At 27.6% G+C, this 10,678-nt stretch overlaps 1 protein-coding gene across 1 annotated transcript; it reads left to right on the top strand.

Annotated features, from left to right (window-relative positions):
* Window positions 1–3,331: 3,331 nt before the first annotated feature.
* On the top strand, window positions 3,332–3,703 carry LOC121130694 (cuticle protein 19.8-like). Its single transcript, XM_040726411.2, has one exon. The coding sequence runs from the start codon at window positions 3,332–3,334 to the stop codon at window positions 3,701–3,703; it is 372 nt and encodes a 123-aa protein (XP_040582345.1).
* The last annotated feature ends 6,975 nt before the right edge of the window (window positions 3,704–10,678 follow it).

Consider the following 10,678-nt stretch of genomic DNA (forward strand, 5'->3'; position numbering starts at 1 on the left):
ATAAAATTATCAATATGTATTTATAATAGAGTTGAGACTTGCTCAAAGATCGAATTTTCTTTTCTTATCTATCTTAAGTGCTTTTTTATAGACCTATTATATAGCACGGGCAAATCTATCGGTCAAGATCAAGGTCTTGAACCGTAAACAAAAATTTAATTATTTACAAATGGTGGACAGATCATTTTGATATCAATATTTAAACCAATTTTTTCGGTATTCATCTATTAAACGATTTGCTCCTATGATTTATGCAACACATTGAACTATAATTGAAATACTTCTGCTGATGTTCTCAATTTAAAAACAAAAACACCTCTTTTTAAAAATCATCTTTACAATTGGTCCAGACCGAATATTAAATCATGCAAAGAGTCGATACCCAATTTTTTTTACAACTGATCAAGACCAAATTTTTCTTTCAGACTAGTTCCTACCAGACTTCCTATAAGGACCGAATTATTTCAGTTCAGGTAATATTGTAACGGTCTGAAACTGGTCTAGATTTTCAAAACGATACATAGCACTATGTAAAATGTTGCTCTCTGTAGACCACAAAATCAGAAAAGTATCCTCCCTCAGTTTAAATTTTATAAATGTTAATGCCGTAGTTTATAAAATACCTTACAATAGTTTTATAAAACCATTTATTAAAAGGTTCAAAAAAATATTTTTTTCAATATTTGTAGCTTTTATTTTGAACCTAAAACAAAATTACAGTTTTTGGTTTTATTTTTAGTTAAAAACATATCATATAACAATACGGATACTGTCAACATGTCAAATGTTAATTATTTACTTAAATCAAAGAGATACTTATTTTAAATCATAGGAAAGATGAATTGGATTCTCCAAAAATATTTTCAGTCTATTTTATGCATATTAACTAACAATAATGATGATTAATGTAAAGCTAATATATGTCCCTAATCAAAAAAGATAAGTAGCACTGCACATGAATAAAGTTAGGCTACATAGGGTCACTCATATGCGTTTTGATTATGAAAAAGGATTACAAATCACAAATATTTTGGTCTAACATTTTTTTTTCCAAACTTGTTCAGCAATCTTAAAGTTATATAAATATGTGCACTTTACTTAGTATCACCCCCTTTGACCGTAATGACCTTATTCAATCTCTTAAACCTTAAAAGTAGGGTTTCAACTTCTTATAAAAATGGTTGTATCTTTTATAAAAATTATTTAAAATAATGCATTATGCACTTGCTTGTTTTCGTAGGAGTAAAAAAAAAGAGATATTTAATTTTTTTGCCTAATGAAACAATGCAACAAAATAGCATAATCCCAGTTTGTGTGCGTTTTTACAGAATATTATTATGATAAGAGCTCAAAATGTGCGTACAGCTTCAAAAAAGATTATTTGAGCTAACACCTCCGTTATAAGATTAAATACAAGTTAACCTTGTACTCATTGAAAAAGAAAGGATTATTTTCAATTCTTATACCTATGTTCTTGGTTTTCCTATAAAATTGATTAAAGTATCATACATTATTTAGGAAGACAAAGGTGGTATCTACCTTGCAGATAGTCTGACCTAATAAAATTAAAAGTAAATTCAAACTACAGATTCTTGAGTTGCTTCAATTGGCAGTAAATTGTTTAATAGTTTATCAATAACTATACAAATATTCCATTTATGTATATTTATGCAAACATACCTATATTAATAATTAACTATTTATTTAAAATTTATTCACAATTTAATGATTGATAATAATTTAATTGATTTATTTTATGGGGTATATACATTTTATTATTAATCTACTAGCAGAGCAATATAATTTATAAATACATATACAGATGTTAGACGTTAACTACCTATATAAATAATTAAAAATATGTCAGGCATTTCCTATAAAAACAAAACATAAAGTATCAATAAAATTCAAAGGTTTACTCCTGAAAGGAACTAACCTATTTATATTATGCAAAATTGACAATGTATTTTTAGATGTTTAATCTAAAACATAGATTTGATATATATATGATTAATCTTGAATAAACAAATTTGATTTTATCCCCAAACTAAGACCCTAATATGTAAGATGAAAACAGAACTTTGATCTATAGTGACTAATATCTAGCAAAAGAATGTATCGTAATTGATTTCCAACTCCACTGATTTATGGTTTAATAATTATTTTATTCCTCTTTTGTATTATAAGCAGGATATTGCAAATTAATCCAAATAAAACTGAAGAATATTTCATTTTGTTCAAGATAATGTTATTTGTTACAAATATTTTTGTTATGATAAGTAAACCCTAACCTAAAAATTTATAATTTGGCTTCTTAATTACTGTAATCATATATGTCGATCTACATATATGTGCTACAGTTACTTTATCTAATATGATTGCCAAAAGTTTTAAAATTGAACAAAAATATAGGTCTAAAAATATTTTTCAAATTATTGAATAAAAATACATATGAAATAAATTTGTCTTGTACATTTACATCAATTCTTACATTTGCGGCATTCAATTGTTTAAACTGTCTAAACAATGGCAATATTAACTGTTTAGGCTTAGGATAAAAATATTTTAACAAAGCACTATAAAAGTATATAAGATAAAATAGTTAAGTATTCGTTATATTCTCGTTAATGTAATTATTTACTGTTTTTATTAATGTTTAAGTTATGATAAGATAACCCTCACTTATAAAATAAATAATTATAATTTATAAAATTTATTCATTTATAGATTGATCTGTTTTTCAGGAACTTATTATGACATGTTTGCCTATAGTTTTAAAATTTTAAATAAAATTATATATCTGTTAACTAGTTGAATAAATATGCAATATATAATAAAGAGTCGATTCAGATGGTACACATTAAGTTTCTCGTCCAAAAAATTAAAATAACCTAATTAAATTGATTTTTAGTGATTAAAAAATTATGTAAATAAAATTTTTGTACTATAAAAATGTATATTATTGAAAAAAAAGTGTGTCTTGGTTCTTTTTCATTATACTTATATATCTCATGAAAGGTTGAATCAAATGTACTCGTAAAATCCATTAAATTTAGAATGCTATATCAATAAAATACCTAAATTAACTCAAATTTATTGGCTGGCCATGTCACGAAATATTCTGCAAATGCTTAAATGCTATAAATTTATATTCATTATAAATTTCAACAAGGATAAACTCCCATCATAATATATACGGAAGAACATATTACAATGCACGCCCAACGTGTTGTCAGGCCAATGTATGAATAAGAGTAATTCAAGAATAATATAAAAAGAAAACAAAACAATATTTTGACCACAGATTCATTTCTAGACATCAACAAGAAACATGTTTACCAAAATCCTCATTGCTTGCCTTGCCGTCAACATTGCATTGGTCGCCAGTGCTCCAAGTTCACCTCCTTCCTACTCTCCTTATCCTCCTCCCCCACCTCCTCCACCAGCACCAGTAAGCTATGGTTACAACTACGGTGTTGTTGATGATGAATCCGGTGTAAACATGTCTGCTGACGAACTTGCTGAAAATGGTGTCGTTTCTGGATCTTACAAGGTTGTTCTTCCTGATGGTCGCATGAAGATTGTCACTTACACCGTTGAAGGAGACAGTGGATTCGTTGCTGATGTTGAATTTGAGGATGCTCCTGCCTCAGCTGTTGCTGCCCCTCCTCCATACCCCAAATATACCCCATACCCCGCTTAAGAAATTAGACTTATTATAATATTTTATTTATAGATTCTAATAAATGATACTCTCATAAGTATTTTAATTTTGTGTTGTATTATTTAAATTATTTATTCATAGTACGCTAATAACTTGTTCAAGGGAGTTCCCAACTTAAAGTTAAAATAACATTATGTTATTTTATGTATGGAAAATATTGTGGTTTATAAACTGAGAAATTTTTTTATTCCTAACTTTAAAAAGTGAAGATTGAAATAGGAAAACATATTTTTTGTATTTATTTTCCCTGGTGATCAGGCTCGTTCTTTATGTTTATCTTCTAATGATAAAACAATTATTTTAAAATGATACAGACACAACCTTTGTTAGTATTGTATTTTGATACTCAAATTTTAATGTCTTTTTGCTACTGTTTAAATGCACTTCCATCTGATGTTGTGTCGATGTTGACTTATTTTGTTCAAGCTTTTCTATGACTAATCCTAAAATATAACGGAATAATATTGAAATTTAAGGGTGCAACACCTCAATGGATCTTTGATTGAGTTTTCCTTTTTCCTGAACAAATTGTACTCATTTCATCGGTCCTCAATTTGAACGGATACAAGAATATATACATGTGCAAAGACATTAATTTTGTTCGAAGGGATAATATTTTTCATTATGTAATGGCACTTCAAGTATCAGGACCAATACCAACTTCATAATTTATCTTTTTCGATTTTTTTGTACACCTGTAAGACGATAGTTTCGGTATATCAAATAGCCAAAAAATAATAATTAAATATTCGCTTTTGTATTGATAATGCATATTAAAATTTATTTCCCGATATTAGATCTGTAATTTACAAATACTTTGCACTTATATGGAGGATTGAATAGTGCAGCTAATTACTCAAACCAACTATCTCCAGCTTTAATCTCAGCCTCTAACCTGAACCTGGTACACACCTTGATAACGAACTTACTTCCATGTTTGCATCTGCCTTGAAAATGGAAGCCTGTAAGGAATCAACTGTGTTTATTGGAATGTTTCTCCAAGTGGTTCATAGGGGTGAGCAAGGAGGCTATATGTTCATTCACTTTAATCATGTATTCCATTAATTTAGTAACAGTTATTAACTCAAAAAGGCAATGACTCTTTCTACCAAGGGTTGCCAACCCATCAGTTAACTTAAAAACCTTTGTATATTTCGTTACCATTTTATTTGATCAGCTTTACAAACTTAATAATATCATCAGGCGTGTGTCTACGCATAGTGTTGCTATTTTGAGTACATCACAAGAACTTTATAATTTTCTTATTCAGTTTTAACAGTTGAATCTGATGAGTACATTTTCATAAAAATAGATTTAAGGGTTACCAAGATAAAAATGTCTTAAATGCTTTGGATTTAAATCCCCACCAGTTATAAATATGAAATATACTTCATACAGAAGATTAAAAAAAATAGAAATTTTATTTGTATTGAGAATATACGACTAGTTTTATATATTATATTTAAAGATCAATTCTATTTTCCTCTTATCGGTTTTTATAAATTATCATAGACATTATATGCTTATTATATCAGGAGTTATGACTTCCAGCACTTCAAAATAATTGATTTAATCACTGTTTTTAAATATCCCTATAATTATAATTTATTTAATGAGTTTTTGCCATTCATAATACTTCTTTTAATATTTAAATACCTGAAAGTAGGACTTAATAAATTAATGGAACAACGTAGTTCAATGGAAAACGTGCTTGAGAGAAAATATTCTCTAAAACTCATTGTACATAGGTTTCATACTCGTCCGTTCCTAGAAATGGAAATATACCTAATATAAATGGGCTTTCAAAACAATTCCTACGTTAGATTGAGTCATTGTTGTACTATAATGTTACTTCAGTTTAGCACAATCTGATCAATTAAAGCAAAATTAGAATAAATATTAAAACATGTTTATCAGTTACGCAAATTTTTTACGTAAAAAAATGTTGATAACGTTTTGTTAATTGTAAATGTTTCACATGAGAGAATAAATGAACTGTTCATTAACTTTAGTAAATATATGGTAAAATAGTTTGAGAATAGTAAAAATATTTTGCAATTATTTAACGGGAAAGGACTTAGGGTTTAACTATACAAAAAAAAATAGGGATTAACTTTTACTCCATATACAAAACCAATATTTTGCTAGTATTGTGAACAGAAATATGATCAGAAAAATGCTGAACAGGTCATTTTTGTAAATACAAAAGTTGTTTAGAAAATATATTAAACGGTAATTAAATTTAAAAATAGTATTTTAGTTATAAGACTAATTTGTCTTTGCAAACTTTACAAAAGATCAAGTGTTTCATATTTATATTCAACTAAATTCATTTCAGACTACTTTGAATAGTTTGATAGTAGAAAATTATGCAAACATAAATAAAATAATTTTTTAAAGCAAACTCAATGTTAAGAACAAAAGTTGTTTAATAAACCAAAAAAGTAATGAATAGTTTGAATTTATAAGTAAAATAATTTTTAAAGCAAACTCGAGAATTTAACGCCAATCCAATTCTATTTATAAGAAATTTTATCAATGCATTACATCAATGAAAACAAAATATAGATATATATTATACGCTATTTTATTCGATTATTTTTACTAATATCATAAAGTAAAATATGATAGGAACTTAAACTTATGAATCCATATCAAATTATCTGTATTATTGGCCGTCATTTATTGATACACTCACTTAATACATCGATGTTACCTCCTATATAAGTATAGAATAATTATAACACTATATAAAAATAAAAAAATAAAATATGTACAGGTTGCAACTTAGTTCATATTCTTTCCAACATTTGGCACAACCGTAACATAACTTCCTATCATTTTAACTTCTTTATTTGGAGGAAAGTTTGAGATACATATTGGTTATATATTACACATAATTACTCTCTAACAAAATAACACTCGCATGCCCAATAAAAACAGGAATGGGCGTAATATTCTTCTGTTGTATTCTCTCCAAATACACATCGACTAGTGCTTGTAAACTGGTTCTAAAATATTTTAAATTCGCAGACATGTATTTTTTTATCTGTATTTATATCAGTTCTAACCTTTGTACCATTAAAATTATTTAAACTGTCTTTATTAATTGCTTATTATTAGGACAAAAATATTTTTACACAATAACAAAAAATAATAAAAGATAATTTGTAACGATATTGAGACCTTGGGACAAGTAACTACTTCCAATACCTGTCTATGTCTCTATGGTTACAAAAGACTTCCAGATTAAATCATGATTGCCGTTGAATGACCTATAAATTAATGGCCTGTATCACATTGTTCCTTATTTAACATAGAAATTTCGATTATATCTAAATTTTTATCAAGCGCATAAAAATTATCGTGATATGTGCATTGAATATTTATTTGGGTTTTTATCCAGATGAGTTCTAAGTAAAGATGTCCATACACATTAATTATATTTCCTATAGGAATAACATAATGTTACTTTAACTTTAAGTTGTGAACTCCCTTGAACAAGTTATTATCGTACCATGAACAAATAATTTAAATAATAGAACACAAAATTAAAATACTTATGAGAGTATCATTTATTTTGAATTTATAAATAAAATATAATGAGTTTAATTTCTTAAGCAGGATATGGGGTATATTTGGGGTATGGAGCGGGAGCAGCAGCAACAGCTGGGGCAGGAGCAGCCTCAAATTGAACATCAGCAACGAATCCACTGTCTCCTTCAACGGTGTAAGTGACTATCTTCATGCGACCATCAGGAAGAACAACCTTGTAAGATCCAGAAACGACACCATTTTCAGCGAGTTCGTCAGCAGACATGTTTACACCAGATTCATCGTCAACAACACCGTAGTTGTAACCATAGCTTACTGGTGCTGGTGGAGGAGGTGGGGGAGGAGGATAAGGAGAGTAGGAAGGAGGAGGATTTGGGGCACTTGCAACCAATGCAATGTTGACGGCAAGGCAAGCAATGAGGATTTTGGCAAACATGTTTCTTGTTGATGTCTAGAAATGAATCTGTGGTCAAAGTAAGGATTTATTTTCTTTTTATATCATTATTAAATTACTTTTTTTTCTTACACCGAAAAAACTTTGGGCGTGCGTTGTAAATTGTTCTTCTGTATTTTATTATGGGAATTTATCCTAGTTAAAAGTACTAAAAATCTTGAATATATAAAATTATTAAGTAATTTTTGTGTATTTATCGTACACGAAATCCCCCATTAATATTTTTTGTGTCCATTTCAGCATTAATATATACAGTTAAGTGTCTATTACAATTATTTATTTAATTAATTTTGACAAATAGTTATGAATAACTCCTGCATAAAATTAACAAATACAACTTAGAAAACAAAAGGAGTACTTACATTTTAAGTTTTATTTATAATTAAAGAATAACATAACAATTAAACAATTGTACTTTAACAAATGCTAATTATTATTTGCAAATGACTAAAATATAATAAATCTTAAAATTATTCCTCAATATAAAATTGTGCCAACTCAATTTAATTCGATGAATATTCGATCACGACGTATGTGTTGAATGATTTGAAGGTTAGAAAACATCCGAATCAACTACATTTTTATCTCCAAATCAAGACCAATGTTCTGAACTTTGTGATGCTGTCCAAAATTTATTTTCTAATTAATAACAATTTCAATGAGGTTCTTTTAATCTTTGAGAATAGAGACTCGGTTTGACTCTATTATTTCTACACAACAGAAAAATTTATTTGATATGTATATTTCATCAATAATTTAAGAAATATAAAAGTTTGAAAAAGACAATAGTTATAGATCAAGGAAATGTAACACATATCTATCTACCATAAAAATGAATAGACATGTTATGAAGTAAAATTATTTATTTATACGTGAGGTTGAACTTATCATAAAATTAGTATTAGTAACAAAAGTAAATAACAACATTAGTGTTATGCCAGTCCTTATTTATTAGGGCCAGTCCAGTGTATTGGATTGGTCCTTTAGACTGTTGGTACTGGAATTGATGTAAAAAAAAGGGGAAATCATTTTGAGTGACGTCATCATACGTTTTAGAACTCATATGCAAGACTCAGCTAGATGGGACTGAGACTGAATTAAACGGGACTGCAGTTTTCAGTTCTAAATAAGAACCAACACAACAATAAATATCATTGTCAGAAACATAATCGATGTTTGACAATTTTATCTTATTGATTTTATAATGATCATGTTTGAACATATTTGTTGTTACCCGAAACAGTAAATATTTTGATTATTTTTGACAGTTTAACAATGTTATGTTTAGAATTGATATCAATGCAAATACAAAAATACATATTTGCAAGTTGAAAGTACTATAAAAACAGTTTACAGAGACTACTCAATGAGTATTTTAGTAGTATATAAGAGAAGAAAATTATATTTGTTCCCATTTTTTTTTTGGGTATGTGTGTTCTCCAGGGTGAAAAAAAAACAATTTTTTTTTTTGGAAAAGTACATAAGCTAGGATTAAAAATGGTTCCTAATTGTACAAAAAACATTTAAGAAAAGTGAACATTTTTGAAAATTATTTAAAGGTAGCTCAGCAGCCCTTAAATTTTGAAACTTTACATATTTATGAATACCGTCTATATACTTTAAATTATGATTTTACTTTTTTAGCATATCGTAAGCCAATTATTGGACTGATAAATATGAAAATTTGTAATGACGTTTATAGCACTTTAAAGTCGACAAACAAATTCATATTTTTTTATAAGAATGGCCTGAATGACCCCTTCGATAAAATTTTAACATATAAAACAACCAGAAATAAAAATCTATGTCATTTTAATTGACAATTATATCTTCAAAGAAATATATCTTTTAGAAACATATTTGTTAGTTTTTCTTGATGAATTATAAAATAAATAATGAGTGAGTTTTAAATTGAACAAATAGTGCATATATAAATATTTAGTAAAACTAAGCAATGGGTTTTGACACTAAAGTTCAATATTTTTCTAACATATGCATGAAGACACCATAAAACCAAATTATTTATGGGAAATGTTTTCCAAGAATGTATGGGTGCCAATATCGTCCCAAGATAAGTGTTTGTGCAATAGATTAAAAGAAAATGGGTGACAAATCAACAAAACTAACTTTAAGGGTGGAACTGCAATTGAAGAGATGGCCAGTCTTTTTGAAGGTTAACGAGATAGTACACTGGTGAATGTACAAAAGATAATCTTAAAATATATATTTAAGGGACGAAAATAGAAAACTATTATAACTATTAGTTATATTTCTTGGTAATTAATAATAATAAATTCTTGGTGTCACCTGGTGAACTGCAACGTGTCTGTTGGCTTTCAAAAGAGATATATAGTCTCAAGATTTGGATATTTAGATTAGAATTCAAATTGACTCAAAGGAAGAACAAGGATTACGGGATGTTTATGTTTTCATTGTAAGGGTATATATCAAAACTTGGGGCAATACATCTAAGAGCTCCAATTCTTCTATGAACGATCTAAATCTAATAAAGATGCTAATCGAATATTCCTCAATTGATAGATATATTTACAAATCTGTTTCTCTCAAATTTTTCAAATATTGATGAAATTTGTCGGAGGAATTCGTTCGACTCGATTTCTTCGATGATAAAGTAAGTTTAACTAAAAAAAGAGCAAAGCTTATCTCTCTCGAAATTAACCACAGGATGACAAAAAAGTTTAACCAATGATTTTAAATATAAAACTATAAAATAATTTTTCACAAAGGAGTCAAATATTACCATTTTGGAAAGAAAGCAAAAGTACTCTCATTTTAAATTCAGCAGATTTAGAGCGACAAAGATTTTTGATAGGAAGTATGTATATACATGTTCATGTTTGGATCTGCATAACTACAAAATGATTAAAATTAAGACCATAAAAATGAAGAAATATTTTCGATGATGAGAAACTACACTTATAAGT

Source organism: Lepeophtheirus salmonis, unplaced genomic scaffold (genome assembly GCF_016086655.4).
Source record: "Lepeophtheirus salmonis unplaced genomic scaffold, UVic_Lsal_1.4 unplaced_contig_10731_pilon, whole genome shotgun sequence".
Lineage (NCBI taxonomy): Eukaryota > Metazoa > Arthropoda > Copepoda > Siphonostomatoida > Caligidae > Lepeophtheirus > Lepeophtheirus salmonis.

What these genes read in the sequence shown, in the direction of transcription:
- LOC121130694 (XM_040726411.2), top strand. Translation starts at nt 3,332, where the DNA reads ATGTTTACCAAAATCCTCATTGCTTGCCTTGCCGTCAACATTGCATTG.